The following is a 15167-nucleotide window of genomic DNA, read 5'->3' on the forward strand; positions in this document are numbered from 1 at the left end:
GAAATTGAACCAGAATTCTATATTTGTCTCAAAATTTTGAAGAAAACCACGGAGAAACACGATTACCGGACAACGATCATGTTTTATCGTTACATCAGTCGTACTACCCATCCATTTGGTGCTGGATTATTGGGATGAGAGGGAATTCCAAGGTTCAAAGCTAGGTTCAAATTGATTTAGAACTTTCCAGGAGTATCAGAAGTCGTTATTCATACATGCAGAGCAAAATTCGAGATACAAACCCACTTTTCCCGCTATTTAAAGCATCAAATACAATCCATTGTAATATGAGATCCATCCAGCACCTTCATTCTTCATCCTCGGGGGCAAGAATAATGGATTCTTGCACCTTTTCTGCCTCCAAAGCGTCCATCGCCCGTTGCAACTCATCCTCGCCAACGATAATTGTCCCCGCGCGTGCAGTGCTCAGAAAACTAATCTCAAACATATCTGCGGATGGATCAACATCAGGTTTCAGATGATGAGTCGGCGCAAGAGAATGAGTCCCTTTGGATGTCTTCTTCTCTGAACTGCGATTACCGTCCAGGTTCAGGCGTGCTCCAAATGAATTGAAAAGAGCAGGCACGGATCCAACTGCGCTGCTATCATTGCTGCTTGCGATGCTTGGTTCCGCACCCTTAGGCGAGGATTTCGTTTCTGGCGCATCGGCGAGTCGTCCAGCTACACCGCAAACGATACCCGAAGCTTCAAGAGGTAGATCGCGGAGGTCAAGCATAATGGGGATCAGATAGTCTTCTTTAGACCCTAATAAAAGACTAGATCCGGTCTCGTAGTGCTTGTGGAGACCCGACGGCTGTTCAAATCGAGAGGAGGAGTCGCTTTTCCAGAAGTAATGATGCAGCCGGATCGAGGGATGCTTGGGTGAGGGAGAGGAACCGTGGGCTGTCGACCACAAGGACGGCCGTGAGAGCATCGCGGAGGATGGACATTGAACTTTCTTCACTACCATATTCAAACTGATGGTGCGCTGCACATTGTACGAGACGCAGAGTTTCGTCTACATATGGGGTAACTTGGCGTTTGCGGAGATTTTCAAAAGTGCGCATTTGAAGCTCGGAAATCGTAGATGGAGGTGGAGTCCCTGGAGGTATGATTTCACTAAGACGTTTCTCCGAGTCTGGTCGTGGGGAGGTCGGACTGATGGGATTGATAAAAGCGGCTGTTGATTCTTGGAACTGAAAGCCTCTGCTCTCCAATGCCGAAACCACACTGCTTTTACTATGGAGAGGGAAAACGATGTAGTCGGAGAAGTAAGTCGAAATGAAAAAGATAGAGCTGGTGGAGAGTTAGCACAGAAGTTTATATACAAGTCTGGTAGATTGAATGTTGGAATCATCAATCATCCCATGTTGTGGGGGGGGGAAGGATCATTTGTGGTTTGCTGCACGTACATTCCGGCCATCGCAAGCGGGCTGGTGAGCTCCAAGACGCGTTTCCCTGCTTCCAGGCCCTGTCCAATAACTTGCATCGCAATATAGTCATTGTCGCTAAAATCGAGCTGAGAATCAAGTGACTCATCCAATTCGTTGAGTTGCTGTCTTAGAGGTGCAAAATATTTATCGACCAGGCGGCGGGGACATATCACAGAAACTTCAACTGGGGTAATTGAGATGTTCAAGAATGCAGATGGTGTATACCCGGACTCGGAGTGATCATCATTATTATCATTATCATCAGCATCATCGTCATCACCTTGACGGGATTCTTCTTTCTCGTTTCCGTCTTCCAACGGAGATAGCTCGTCAAAAACCAGCCTCAAGACAGACTGGAGGAAATACGGATAGAGATCCAGTGGAATGTGCACCAAGGCCAGACGCTCCGCCTGAACTCGATTAAATATATATATATATTAGCAAACAATGATCGTATCTTGAGCGAAGTGCTCTATTCATCGCAGGATACAATATGCTTACAAGAAAATGCACCTGGGCATCAATTAGAGTCATCGGTTGATCCATACTGAGCCCCACTAAAGGTTGGTGGATAACTTGAAGGGAGATGATCCACGATCATCCAGTGGTGCAGCACAACGCAACACAGTCAACTCTTGAAGGACACACAGTATATGAGTCAAGATTGTGGGGGAGTTTGGGTGGTAGGACAAAGTCAGGAGGGAGGCACTTTGTAGTCAAAATTGAAAGAACAGGTACAAATCGTGGGGAATGGTTGCCGGATTCTTTCTTCTGTTCTTTTTTTTTCCTTTCGGATGAACCCATTAAATGAGAGCCAAGGGGATTACGCCATTGACGTGATGATTCCCGAGTGTAATTGCGACAAGATCAACGCCATCCACGAAAAAGAGCACGAGAGAGGGAGGTAAGTATGGTGATGATGATTCAATCAACGCAGTGTATTCGGCAGTTCGTCTCAAATAAATCCAATCCACAAAGAGAAGAAGCGGTTGATCATTTGAAGTCAAAAGAGGAAAAAGAAAAAAGAAAAAGAAGAGAAAGGCGGATGTTGCTTCTTTTGTTCCGCCCTTTTCAATTCTCAACTGTCTTCCTCTTTTTTTTAAAAAATTTTCTAATTTTTTCTCTAATTTTTCTCTTTTGAAAATTCGTTCCACCAATTTCTTTCACGCTATCATCTCCTCTCGTTACCAAATCTCTTCATGCAACCTCAGCTTCGCTTTATCTCGTGCCTTTTTTTTCCCCACTACTTATCGAACCCGCGCCTAACGCGGGCCCGCACGGACGAACTCGAAAAAGTGTCATGCAGCTGTGCCTGAACTACTTGGGGAACCCCTGGTCAATTTTGGTCTTCTTCACTTATCACATACATACATACATCTAGTAGCTGTCACCAGGCGTGGAAGTTTTGCGGGGGATGCTGAGTATCTCACCAATGAGACCAAAGCTGATCTTTTCAATGTCAACCCTCGATATCAAATTCCCATTGATCGACCGGAGAAGGACCCGCCCGGTTAGATTCGGATGATCGAAAGATAGCTAATTGCTGTTTCTCCAGAGATACACTACAGACAATGACCATTCTCATGCATATCTTCTTCTTTCTGTTTGCCTCTCTTTCCAATCCCCCATTGTATTATCGGTCCACATTGCCACCCGCTCTCAAACAGCTGAAGAGAACGAGGCGTGGCCAATCTCTACTTGAAAAGGATCATCAAGTTTCCTGCCTGTAAACTGTTTCAATGGCCGCTTGGTCCTCTTAAGAAGGCTGATAAGAGAGTGTGGCGGCCAAGTGGAGCTAACAAAACGTCCCAACGGGAGTCTTGTGTCCCACCCCGCTGATGCGATAATGATTCAGAGTATTCCAGTGTGGCAGAGCAAAAAAGCGATGACCTCAGCTGACAATCTAATTACAATACTGTCATTATATACGTAGTCCTGTATATGTATCTATCAGTGCTATTGGCTCGCCCGATACTTGATGTAGTCCACTGCATCAAGTATCTGAATCACGGGTGATATATATTCAGCTGGCATGTGCACAGCTTGAAAGAGAGGCGTAGTACGCCTCTTTTCCCAAATGAACACCTGTACATATGTACATATGTGCATGTATTTCTAGTAGCTATAACGTATCTCACTACCGAGCTACCAGAATCCATGAAGGAATTCTCGGAATGTGTACTAGTAATTCAAACATTGAATCAATTTGTATTTGGCTATAAATTTTTGTATTTGGCTATAAATTTTGTTTACCCTTTATGAGATTTACAGTGTAACGGCACATGTTAGCCAGCATGTTTTCTAGCTAGTATGCCCATACTATGTATCTATCATACACTGTTTGCCCTTTCATGATACTGGTTTGCATGTTATCACTCGACAACAAGAGTCTTGAAACACCCCACTTATCCAGACACTCTGATTACAATGTTCTCTGTCGAGTAAAAGGCAATGTGAAGCTGTGTTGACTCTTTACTGAAGTGGTCGGCTCGGAATGCACCCCTTGCGTAGACTCGACGGCTTATGGCCGATGAGGGTACTTCATCTACATGCCGACCCTACACAAATCCACCAGCGGAATGCCGGATAGGGGTCGGGAGTAACCTTTGGGCTCAACGTGCTCTGTGTTGTGTCTACATTCGAGCCTTGGTTATCCGGAACAAGGGCTCTTCAAGTCAACATTGCGGATGCGGAAAGCATAGACATACTACGTAGATCCAGGGACCCAAAACAATGACCCCTGGTGTAGATCAATCCTGTTCCTGTTAAAGGAAGAGGATCCCAATCGTCGCGACTTGGTCCCTCTGAATTACACGCGCCGACAGTCGACCACTCTTTTCGCCGACACATTCGTTAATGTGGTTTTCGCTTTTCTTTTTAATTTTCTAATTTATACTGCTTATCGACACTCATCTAACCCGTCGGCATTCGTTTCAGAGGATTTAATTATCTTTCTGAATTGGCGTCGACCGTCATTCGTTATAGCAACAGCCTCAATGGGCATTCGTAATGTTTTATTCTTGGCTGGCTTTGCCGCCAAGTTGGTAGCGGCCAAGGACGTTCATCTTGAATGGAACGTCACTTGGGTCAATGCCGCTCCCGATGGATTTGAACGGCCTGTTATCGGTATTAACAACCAGTGGCCGTGTCCTCAGGTGGATGTGGAAGTCGGTGACCGTGTGATTGTTGATCTCTACAACGGTCTAGGCAATCAGTCTACTGGAATCCACTGGCATGGATTCAAACAGTATGGCACTGCCATCATGGATGGCGCTACAGATGTCACCCAATGTCCAATTGCCCCTGGACAGCACATGCAATATCAGGTCCAGGTAAGTTAAGTATCCAACTGAAACCGTTTCTCAATGTTAACAATTCTTCATAGGCCAACCAAACTGGAACCTACTGGTATCACTCGCATAACATGGGACAATACCCTGATGGATTCCGTGGAGCCTTCATTGTGCACGACCCGAAACCCCCTTTCCAGTTCGACGATGAGTTCACATTGACATTGAGTGATTGGTACCACGAGCAGATGCCCAACCTTCTTGACCAGTATCAATCCGTGGAAAACACCCAAGCTGGTGGAAATGAACCTCTTCCTGACTCAGCTCTGATCAACGATTCAACGAATACTAAAATCAAGGTCCAGCCTGGGAAGACATACTTTGTTCACATTATTTGCATCGGCAACTGGGTCGGTCATGGCTTCAAGCTCGATGGTCACGATGTTACCGTCGTCGAGATCGATGGTGTCTATGTCGATCCTTATCCTATTGGCGACAAATTGCTGCGTGTTGCCCCCGGACAGCGTATGGGTCTTCTAGTTCACACCAAGCCAGATGCCAGTAAAAACTTTGCTTTCTTCAATACTATGGATATCAACATGATGTTCATCTTCGAGGGCCGTCCTATCCCACCTGGCTACAATCCCAATGCTACTGCTTGGTTGGTGTATGATGAAGCGAAGCCATTGCCTCCCGCCCCTTCATTCCATAAGCTGGATCCGTCTGTTTTCGTTGACGATATGGAATTTGTTCCTCTCGACAAAGAGCCACTTCTTCAGCCCATGCACCACCAGATCATTTTGGATACTGCTGATACCGTGATCAATGGAGTTAAGCGCTACACCATCAACAACAAGACCTATATCCCTCAGGATGTTCCCACTCTGTACACTGCCAACACGGTTGGATCCGAATTCTCCTCCAATCCTGCAGTCTACGGGCAAGTCAACCCGATCATCGTGAAGCACAACGAGATTGTGGAGATCGTAATAAACAATCATCACAATAACTTGCACCCATGGCATTTACACGGTCATCAGTTCCAGGTTCTTCAGCGTACTGAAGTTGATGGGGGTCTCTTCACTGGCGCCTACTTCCCGAACATCTCCCACACTCCTGTCCGTCGTGATACGATTATGGTTCAGAATCATGGTCATGCCGTCATTCGTTTCCGTGCAGACAATCCTGGAGTTTGGCTTCTGCATTGCCACATCGAATGGCATGTTGAGGCCGGCCTGACAGCCACTCTCATTGAAGCTCCCGAGACATTCCCTCAGTCCCAGCACGCACCTCCCAAGAGCCACTATGATGTCTGCGCCGCCTATCCCGATCCCAGCAATGGCAATGCGGCTGGCAAACATGGCCTTGATCTCTCTGGTGCCAACACAGAAGTTCATGCCGGTGACCACGGAGCTATGTACCCTGATGATGCGCAGCCTGTTCCACCGCTGTCTTCTACTGCTGCTCCTGCTCCTCCTCCCCCGGCAGAGACAAGTGCTTCATCTGCGACTTCAACTCAGCCCCCTCACACCCAGTCGCCGCCTCCTCAGCAGCCTCCTGCTCCCAAGCCAACTCACCCACACAGGCCTCCTCCATTCCAGCCTTCCGCACCGGAGCCCGAGCCTACTGCTCAGCAGCCTGCACCCAAGCCAGCTGCTGCAGAGCCCGCGCCTCAGCAACCTGCTCCACAGGCGCCTGCTCCTGCCCAGGAAGAGCCCGTCCCAGAGCCCCAGCCAGTCAGCCAAGAACCCGTTCCAGTCGCCGAGTACTATCCCGAGTCCTATCCCCAAGAAGAGAACGAGCCCATCTACGCGTCTGGAGAAGATGACGGGGGTCCATGGCCTCAGCCTAACACTGACGATTCCACCGCTCAAGTTGGTGATGGTTCCAATGGAGAAGACCCTGTCGTCGCGCATACCGATGACACTAAGGGTCCATGGCCCAATCCCCACACAAACAATGGTTATGCCGAAGTGGGTGGACACAAGATCAATACTCCACCAGACACCTACCCCGACCTTCCTAAGGGCTACCAATACTGGGGCCAATACGAGCGCCAGCAATAAATCTAATAGTATCAATCTTAAAGGGCTTGCAAATTAGCTTCTTGTGTGTTTAATTTTTAACGACCCGGGTCTATCTAATCCAGCAAGAAATGGGAAGAGGGTCGTGTGTTTTTTTTTTTTCCCCATTCTCAATATGTACCTTCAAAACTAGAATACAGACTCCATATGTTATTTGATCACTCTTCATTCCGCAATTTTTCAATATGTAACGTTGATGTGGACCTATCTGAAGTAGGAATGTCTGTGTTTCCGCATGCAGTAACCCTAATTCAGGCACCACATTCCAAGGAGTCTGGCAAATGATGAATTTCACCACATCAAATCTCAAGAGACTCGAAGAGTAGAATCTTCGAAAATTACGTCCTTCATGGGTCTCGAGATGATTAATTTGCTTCAATCGTGAATTCATAATTTGCTAGTCCCCTCAAGCTGAAAGGAAGTTGGCAGCATAGGCCATATCTAAGGACCGCCGCCGAAGAATGAATCGATCAGTAGGTCAATTTTCCGCATTCGGACCGTCAATACCATTTTGATCCACCGCGTATTTCGAAATGACTTCTCAATCAAAGAAATTGTTCAATCATAACACGCCATTGGCACGGTACCTTTCCCGATTCGACATCGGAGCACTGTACTCTCATCGCTCGACCTGGGCTGAAAATCTGGTGGTTCAGGGCTGTTTTCGTCACAACTTCTAGACTCAATGCGGGTGATTCTGTTCTCAGACCTGTTCGTAGCCTTAGATATTATTAAAAGCCCGAGTACACGGCAAGGATTCCCATAAGGCTGTAAACCAATTTGCCCCGAGACACCCGTCGTTGTACAAGTCTTGAACCCCCCTTATCTGGAATTCACCCCATAAAACAATTTATCATGCCTCAGTGGATTCTAGGAGACCGTTTCGAAACCACTTACCCACACAAGGGGTCTATCAAGGCCTTGTGGGAGACAAAGTGGAAGTTCTGCGTATGTCTTCTTAATTCACTTGGTTGAATGCTGGCATTAACCCTAATCATGAACAGGCTTCGAAATCAATCTACCCATTCCACGATGGAGCATTCGAGGACTTCGAGCCTATTTTCGAAAAGTTGATAGCCGTATGTCTCGAAATAGTAAAATCAGAAAGAACCACAAGCTAACTTTACCAGGAAAACATCAACGACGCTTTCTCCGACGCATACACAAACGCTTTCCTCCCCGATTGCCTCGAGTCTTGAGACTCAGGCTGTCGAAGCCCTTAAATATGGTCACGCAGATAAAGCAGCTGACCTGTACCGTCGGGCTTCTGTCGTTCTCCGAATCTCACGCTTTCCTTACGTGAGCCCCAGCAGTAAACCCGAAACCTCCATTAAGCGGGTCGCCTTCGATCGTCAGAAGGATGTCTACTTGAAGGCAGCATCTCTGTGGAACCCAATGATCAAAGAGGAAATAATTCCACACAAGTACGCCACCGGTAAAGATGGCTCGCAGATTCCTATCTATATTCGCGTCCCAGATGAAGCGAGTGAGCATCCGGTTCCAGTCGTCCTGATCATGACTGGACTGGACGGCTACAGACCCGACAACAGTCAACGTACACACGAGATTATCAATCGAGGCTGGGCAACTGTTATTGTTGAGATTCCTGGTACAGCCGATTCGCCCGCTGACCCAGCTGACCCCGAGTCCCCTGATCGTCTGTGGTCTAGTGTGTTGGATTACATGGCGCAGCGACCTGAGTTTGACATGACTCGTGTCGCAGTCTGGGGTCTGAGTGCCGGTGGCTTTTATGCTATCCGGGCTGCTTGTACCCATCGTGACCGTCTCATTGGTTCTATGGCACATGGCCCTGGAAGTCATCATTTCCTGGATCCAGATTGGTTGCGCAAGGTGAATGACCACGAGTATCCTTTTACGTGAGTTATACCATTTCATGCCTCTTCGAGTACTTTATACCTAGTAAATTCTTCTTGAGACTGACATTTTTCACAGTATCACGGATAGCTGGGCTGAGAAATACGGCTACGATAACACGGAGGATTTCGTGCAGAATGCACAGAAGAAGTTCTCTCTTGTTGAGACTGGTGTAGTTGATCAGCCGAACTGTCGTCTGCTTTTGCTGAATGTGAGCCCCAGATTACTTTCATTCTACACAAATATACCGAATACTGACCTTTTCTTTCAAGGGAGTTGATGACGGTGTCGTGCCCATTGAAGATTGTCACGTCCTGTTCAACCACGGTGGTCCCAAGGAAGGTCGTTTCTTCGAGGGTATGGTGCACATGGGATACCCTAATAGTCTACCTGTATCGTACAAGTGGCTGGAGGATCTTCTTTCCCCAGGCAAGACGGAGGTCAAGAACTAGATAGCTTGTATCGGGATTGTGCTTGCACGTGTGTCGATACGTAGCTTGGTTCTGGTCAGATTGAATTATGAGTCTTCCTTGTCTTTCGCTTTTGAAAGTTCGCATTCCTATTTGCTGTTCATGGATATAGCTTCTTTCTCGAAGGGCACTTTTACTTCATCGGATCTTTAAATCAAGTGTAACCTTCGCCTGCACGCAATCCTATCGTTTCGCTGTATTTTCGTGAATGCAATATTGTACTACCGGCGTAGGTAGTAGTCAAATTCAGAGTTTGCTACGTCTAATAATTGGCATGAGTGATATTAATAGCCACAAGAAATATACTTCACATCCATGGATGCACATACTTGTACCGTCTAGGAATCTTTATATCTTATCATGTCTTGAATGTTAAGGTGTCAAATTTGTGAAATATGCCTTTTCACACCCAAACCTTGGAAGCTCTTCAATTCTACATCAAGATCGATTGAATAGCCTAAGAGTTTCGCTATCTCATACCTTGTCGATACATGCTGCTTACGAGTCATTCTCATAGATCAATCACCAAAACAAAATCTGTCCAACTTCGTCTAAAACATGAAGATATTCATTTATCAACTACTGGTTGTAACTATCTTCTCCTGGGCCACACTAGCCTACCCAACCAACACAACCAACACAACCACAAAATGGGCCCAATTCTACGATGACGATTCTTGTTCTGGAAGCCCGGGATATCTGTCAGTCTAAGTAATCCGGGATGTCTGAATGAACACGGACGTCGTTCCTTTAGTCTACACGGATATGACTTTGGGCTGTACTATTTGATATCAAGTCCAGCAAACGATTGCCCATGCCAATCCTCTTGCACTTCACTGACAGGTCGCGAAAGTGGATGTATAAAGCTAGAAGGTGGTATACTGGGTTCATCTTACCGTTTTGTTATGAGGCAGAACAAACTCTGTCCACCGAATCAATGCGGTTGAGTTGAGGTTGTTCATGCTGCCTTCGCCGATGACAATATCAGCAGGACTAGTAGCAGTGGATCCAGGATCTGGATGAGGATTCTAGGGTCTTTTCTACATTGCAATGATATACTATAATTTCATGAAGTGAAAATGACCAATCGTATCAAGTCGCCTCCAATTTTTGGTACCCTTGAGATAGGAAGATAGATTACACTTGAACGCCCGCAATGCATGAAAGACCCTGTTCAACACGCATCCAATCAGAACCATTGATATAGTGCAAAATATAAGACAATTAAATCAGTCATCATCCACACGTGCGCGCTTTGAGCCACGGTCATCAGACTCTGCTTCTTGAATACCATAGCGCTTCTGTCCAGCTGTTACATCGGCGATCATACTGTCAATACCGAATGGATCAGCGGTATCCTTTTCGAATTGTACAGGGCCTTGACGTTCTTCAGCATCAGCGGCACCACGGAAACCTTCCTTGGCCCGTCCGAGGACCTCAAAGCGGTTTGTTTTCTGGATCTTGCTCATCTCGCCCTCGCCCGCATCCTCGTCATCAGCATCCGCTTGTGCGCGAGGTCGGTAGATGCTGTTGATAGCGTCCTGCGCGGCAAACAGCGGCTTATCGTATGGGTTATCTTCATTGAATCCGGCATTCATACCACTGGTCTGGTTGAACAACCGCGAATCCCACATGGACTCAGAACTCTGGGTGGGCTTGGCTAATCCAAGAGCAACCTTCTCAGAAATATCACGGTTCTGTTCGCGAGCCATGGCCTGGATTCGTCGCTCTGTTCCCATTCGTGATTGACGCAGCTGTCGCTCATTCTCTTGACGACGCTCACGGCGCTGCTGTTCACGGTCGCGGGCAGCTTGCTCCTCATGGTCGGGGGAGGCAGATCTCGAGGAGTATGGAGAGGCGCTTCCGCTAATACTGCGGGAACGAGAGCGAGACCGCGCATCGGAATCGCGGCGGCTGGGACCGGCGCGCTCCTGGCGCGCCTTTTGGGCCAGCTGCCTGAGATGCTCTTCCTTCTGGGCCTTCTCCTTCTCGGCAAGCTTCTGTTGCATTTGAGCACGGAGCTGTACTTCCTCTCGGGCGTGACGATCGGCAGTGAACAAGGATTCCGCAAGCTGAGCAAATTTGTCGTTGATGGTCACATCCTGTAATCCACGCCCATCGGCAGCCAGACGCTTGTCCAGGGGAACAGTGTAACCCTTCGGGTTCTTCCAGTTCGACACAGGAGGAGGAATCTTCCACGCCTCTTGGTCTTCGGCAGTAAGCTTCCTCGGCGGCGAGTGCATAACGGGTGGCGGGGGAGACGGCGGTCCACGAGGAATCTTCTTGTGCTTGAATTTGGGTGGCTCCATTGGATCCTGCTGTCGGTCCATAATTTTCATAATACGGTCGTTCTTCTTGTCGTTATCTCCCATCTGGTTCGCAGGCGTATATCGCACAAATGTCGGCTCATTCCGGCGGCCGCCCTTAACGTTCTTCGGCTTCTGTGCTTGAACGGCTCCCTCGACCAGACCAGCTAGGGCGTTCTTGGTTTTTTCCATCTGAGCTGCAACTTCCTCTTCTGATGGGCGATCTAGCGAGATCTCTCCCATGTCCACTCGCTGTCGAAGTGGGATCAAATCTTTAAATGATGCGTGGACAATGCGGTTGTCGCCATGTCCCCGGCGCGCAATAGCATCGTATTTGACCTTTCCTTCGGCATCGACCTGAACTGCGAGCGCATTTGAAGTCGAAGAAGTTCCCTTTCGTCCCATATCGAGAGGGTATTGCGCCACTAGAATTTCCGGGAACGCGCCGCCGTCACCAAAATCTTCGGGGGCTCGAGGTCGCCATCCGGCGCGGTTTCCATAGGGGGGAGGTCCAGTCCTCTGCATTAGAATGTTCCCATTAGCTATCGGGCCAGGAAGAGAATAATGAAGATAGTGCTCACCCGTAGAACAACTTGAGTCTCGTCGAGCTGGTCGGCACCCACCACACGAGGACCACGAGTTTGCGCATGTTGCGGTACCTCCTCTTCCTCGCCGGTGTATTTGGGTTTGGGAAGGGACTTGAAAAGTCCCGATGCGAGTGAAGCCATTCTAAGACCTATGGACAGGACCGGGGCTGTCAAGTCTTGTTGGTTGGGTTGAGTGGTGAAAGCGAAGTGATGCGCTTGTCTTTTGCAAAACAGCGCGAGTGGTTTGCTTCGACCGCCCGAATGCCAAGCCTTTCTATAACGTCGCGCGGCCAATAGAAAACATCTTCTTTCATTTCTATTCTTATTATAATTATAATTATTATGATTTTCGAAGGGACTATTGGATCGGCATCATTTGCTTGTAAAGTGAAGATTTATTCCCCTTCTTACAACTCATGAAATCCTGTCAAGGTATAGAAATGCGGTAAAATTACACAGGGCAAATGTAGACCCCCTGATGTCATGTAATGAATGCCGGAGAGATGCTCGCGCTCAATGAGATATAACATGTGCACGCAGGGGACAAGCAACACCCTCTTTATCTCCAAGTTCGACGAAATGTTCTTGTCCTTGGAAGTTGTACCAAACCTTCAAGCGTTTGGGCAGCAATGGTGCCGGGTCATGGAAACCCATGATTTGGAACTATTGACCGAGTTAGTAATGCGATAGAGATCTAATGACAGGAGTATTGTCTTACCTTCACCATTTTCTTCGAAATTACCAGTTGACCTCGGTCGACGAGTGCAGCCACTGGAATGGTCACGTCGATAACTCGGGGCTCCGTGAACCCAGTCTTGGGTTTCTTGCTTTGCGAGGGATAATAGCCATATTCCGCCTTTGTGATAACCAAGCCGTCGTGTGATTCTTCGCGCGCCTGACGTCTCTGTACCTGTTCAGCCATCATTTCGATTGCCTGCTCACTCTCGGCCCGTTTTTTGGGTACGAGCTTATTCAATTCCTTGTGGCGGCGAGCAACTGCCTGTCGACGCAGCTTGCGATTACGGGGGCGAACATATCCAAATTCGACGGCGCAATAAGCTAGCCAGGGAAAGACTGCAGCCAATGCTGCCGCATCATGGTGTCGATGAGGCATGACCACAACAGGAAGATTGATACGTTGGCCAAGGCGTTTCCAAGTGACAGTCATGGCGACATTATTAGCCGTAATCCCAACACCAAGCCCAATCCTCGTATTCTCGCTAATAAGCCGAGTGCCTTTGACAGTCCAGCCTATAGAGCCATCTGAATGCAGAGAAGTAGATACTTCAAGCTTGACTGCGCGCGCTTCGTCCATCTTTGCCATCGGAAAATAGCCTTCAGAGCTCCACTCACTCTTTGCGGGATCATCCGTTGGCTTTCCTGAAAAGAGGTTTCGTGAGTAGTTCAGACCGATGCCAGCGCCACCTGGAGCAAGCGCGAGAGCTATGTCCCAAGCCTCTTCGGAGCGATCAATATCCTCCTTCTCTGCTTCAAGACGACGAGCTTCTTCATCATCAAAATCACCATCGTGGGAGGCCTGGCTCTTTGATGGCTTAGAGAAAGATTTGAGAGCCAATTGAAGGGCACTGGAATCTTCCATCGCGGCATAGAAAGTTTCGGCGGTTAATCCAAGTGCAGGGAACGCTTCAAGTAAGAATCCGGGCCACTGCAACAGCCCACTGTTCCAGGTAAGCACCGCAACCTTTCTTTCTGTTAATTGCTTTGTCGCCTGTACCTGGAAAGAAGGCGGGCATTGGCCAAGGGAACGTTGGATGGTAGTGGTGGCAGCTACATTGAACGGGGTAATACCAGGCACTGGTTGATAGGACCGAACAAAAGTGGTTGTGAAGGCCGGGGTAGGGAGCAGGAGAGCACCGAACGAGACGTTTGATTCTTTCAGAAAAGAGAAAGGGAATCTATTCCAGATACCACGGGTACCCAGCAGGCCCTTGAAATTAGGCGATACGGTGGCACCTAGCTCAAGCGCATTGCCTACCAAGACAGGCGGAAGGGGTACCTGCGTCTCAATTAGCGTCTGAGTACACATAATTGCGAGTAAAATATAATCGCTTACCTGGATCTCTTCTTCCTCATTCTCGTGACCCTCGTAAGTCACAGTGATGGGCTGCACGGGTCTCTGTAATCTGCCCTTTACCCCGGTACTTATAGTCAGCTGTAATAGATCTTCTTCCTCTTCGATACTGTCTTCTTCTGCCGTATCTTCCCCTGGTGATGCTCTCAAGAAGTCTGGTACGGGTATAGGCGTTTCAAAATTGTACTTCAGTCCATAAGTCACAAGCTTTGGTGATGGTATATGGAATGTCACATCATCGTCATCTTCTACAGTGATGGTGTTCGATGCATCTACCCCGAGGGTCAGAGCGCTCTATAATATCAAACGCGGTAGTTAGCAACCGTTCCCCCAATACAGAGATTAATTTCCAGAGAGATCACAGGGAACAATACATACTCGAGCCCCTACAAGACTTTCAATGGCTTTTCTTTCCCGTTTCTTCATGGTTTTCAAAAACCACTGCCGGAATTGAGTGGGCGACATCGCCTTAACGCCCACTTCCTGCGTTTCGGCCTCGCCCTCGCGACCCATAGCACCAAGGTGTCCCCATTCTCGTTTCACACCCTCCGCACCCATCATATCATAGACCATACGCTTTTGTGAATCGATAAGAACATTATAAGCTTCCTGGATCTGGTTGAAATGTTGTCTGGCTGCCTCTTGAAGGTGCGGGGGTTGTTTGTCTGGATGAAAGCTGAGTGTCAAGTTACGATAGGCAGAACGAATATCTGCATCGGTCGGAGGAGGATCGGTTGAAAGACCAAGTAGAGCGTAGTAATCGACATCGCCGGAATATCCTGCATCGGCGAGCATGCTGTACTCTCCATCAAGTCCGCCATCTTCGTGATCGATGTCAACGTCGCGGTCCGCCACCGATGTGGCCCGGTCGAAGGAAGAGGCCATGGCAATTGCGTCGCGTCGCACACCAGATTCGGGAATCTAGAAGCCAGCAAGGGCCATGATCTGTAGGTCTGGTTTGAAGGTGGTGCGACAAAAGGATGTTGGAAGGTGAGAATCGGAGAAACTTTCCGTGTCTCCGTCGGCCCCG

At 48.2% G+C, this 15167-nt stretch overlaps 5 protein-coding genes across 5 annotated transcripts; 2 read left to right on the forward strand and 3 right to left on the reverse strand.

Moving 5' to 3' along the window:
- Window positions 1–307: 307 nt before the first annotated feature.
- N7469_002824 (ACT domain-containing protein) lies at window positions 308–1979 on the reverse strand (the record flags this gene model as incomplete). Its single annotated transcript, XM_056641744.1, has 4 exons — window positions 308–839; window positions 898–1296; window positions 1413–1843; window positions 1935–1979. The coding sequence occupies 4 exons, from the start codon at window positions 1977–1979 to the stop codon at window positions 308–310; spliced, it is 1407 nt and encodes a 468-aa protein (XP_056504238.1).
- Window positions 1980–4429: 2450 nt separating this feature from the next.
- Window positions 4430–6789, forward strand: abr1 (multicopper oxidase abr1; the record flags this gene model as incomplete). The annotated part of the gene is made up of 2 exons (XM_056641745.1): window positions 4430–4765; window positions 4819–6789. The coding sequence occupies 2 exons, from the start codon at window positions 4430–4432 to the stop codon at window positions 6787–6789; spliced, it is 2307 nt and encodes a 768-aa protein (XP_056504239.1).
- Window positions 6790–7662: 873 nt separating this feature from the next.
- On the forward strand, window positions 7663–9134 carry ayg1 (heptaketide hydrolyase ayg1; the record flags this gene model as incomplete). The annotated part of the gene is made up of 5 exons (XM_056641746.1): window positions 7663–7755; window positions 7812–7886; window positions 7912–8684; window positions 8761–8893; window positions 8955–9134. The coding sequence occupies 5 exons, from the start codon at window positions 7663–7665 to the stop codon at window positions 9132–9134; spliced, it is 1254 nt and encodes a 417-aa protein (XP_056504240.1).
- Window positions 9135–10381: 1247 nt separating this feature from the next.
- On the reverse strand, window positions 10382–12186 carry N7469_002827 (SKIP/SNW domain-containing protein; the record flags this gene model as incomplete). Its single annotated transcript, XM_056641747.1, has 2 exons — window positions 10382–11977; window positions 12040–12186. 2 exons carry the CDS (start codon window positions 12184–12186, stop codon window positions 10382–10384), a joined length of 1743 nt encoding a protein of 580 aa, XP_056504241.1.
- A 372-nt stretch (window positions 12187–12558) lies between these two features.
- On the reverse strand, window positions 12559–15022 carry N7469_002828 (J domain-containing protein; the record flags this gene model as incomplete). Its single annotated transcript, XM_056641748.1, has 4 exons — window positions 12559–12708; window positions 12764–14062; window positions 14120–14431; window positions 14516–15022. 4 exons carry the CDS (start codon window positions 15020–15022, stop codon window positions 12559–12561), a joined length of 2268 nt encoding a protein of 755 aa, XP_056504242.1.
- Between the last annotated feature and the right edge of the window lie 145 nt (window positions 15023–15167).

The sequence above is a fragment of the Penicillium citrinum genome (genome assembly GCF_028827155.1).
Source record: "Penicillium citrinum strain IBT 23319 chromosome Unknown utg000002l:1.0-3833315.0:1.0-3834789.0, whole genome shotgun sequence".
Lineage (NCBI taxonomy): Eukaryota > Fungi > Ascomycota > Eurotiomycetes > Eurotiales > Aspergillaceae > Penicillium > Penicillium citrinum.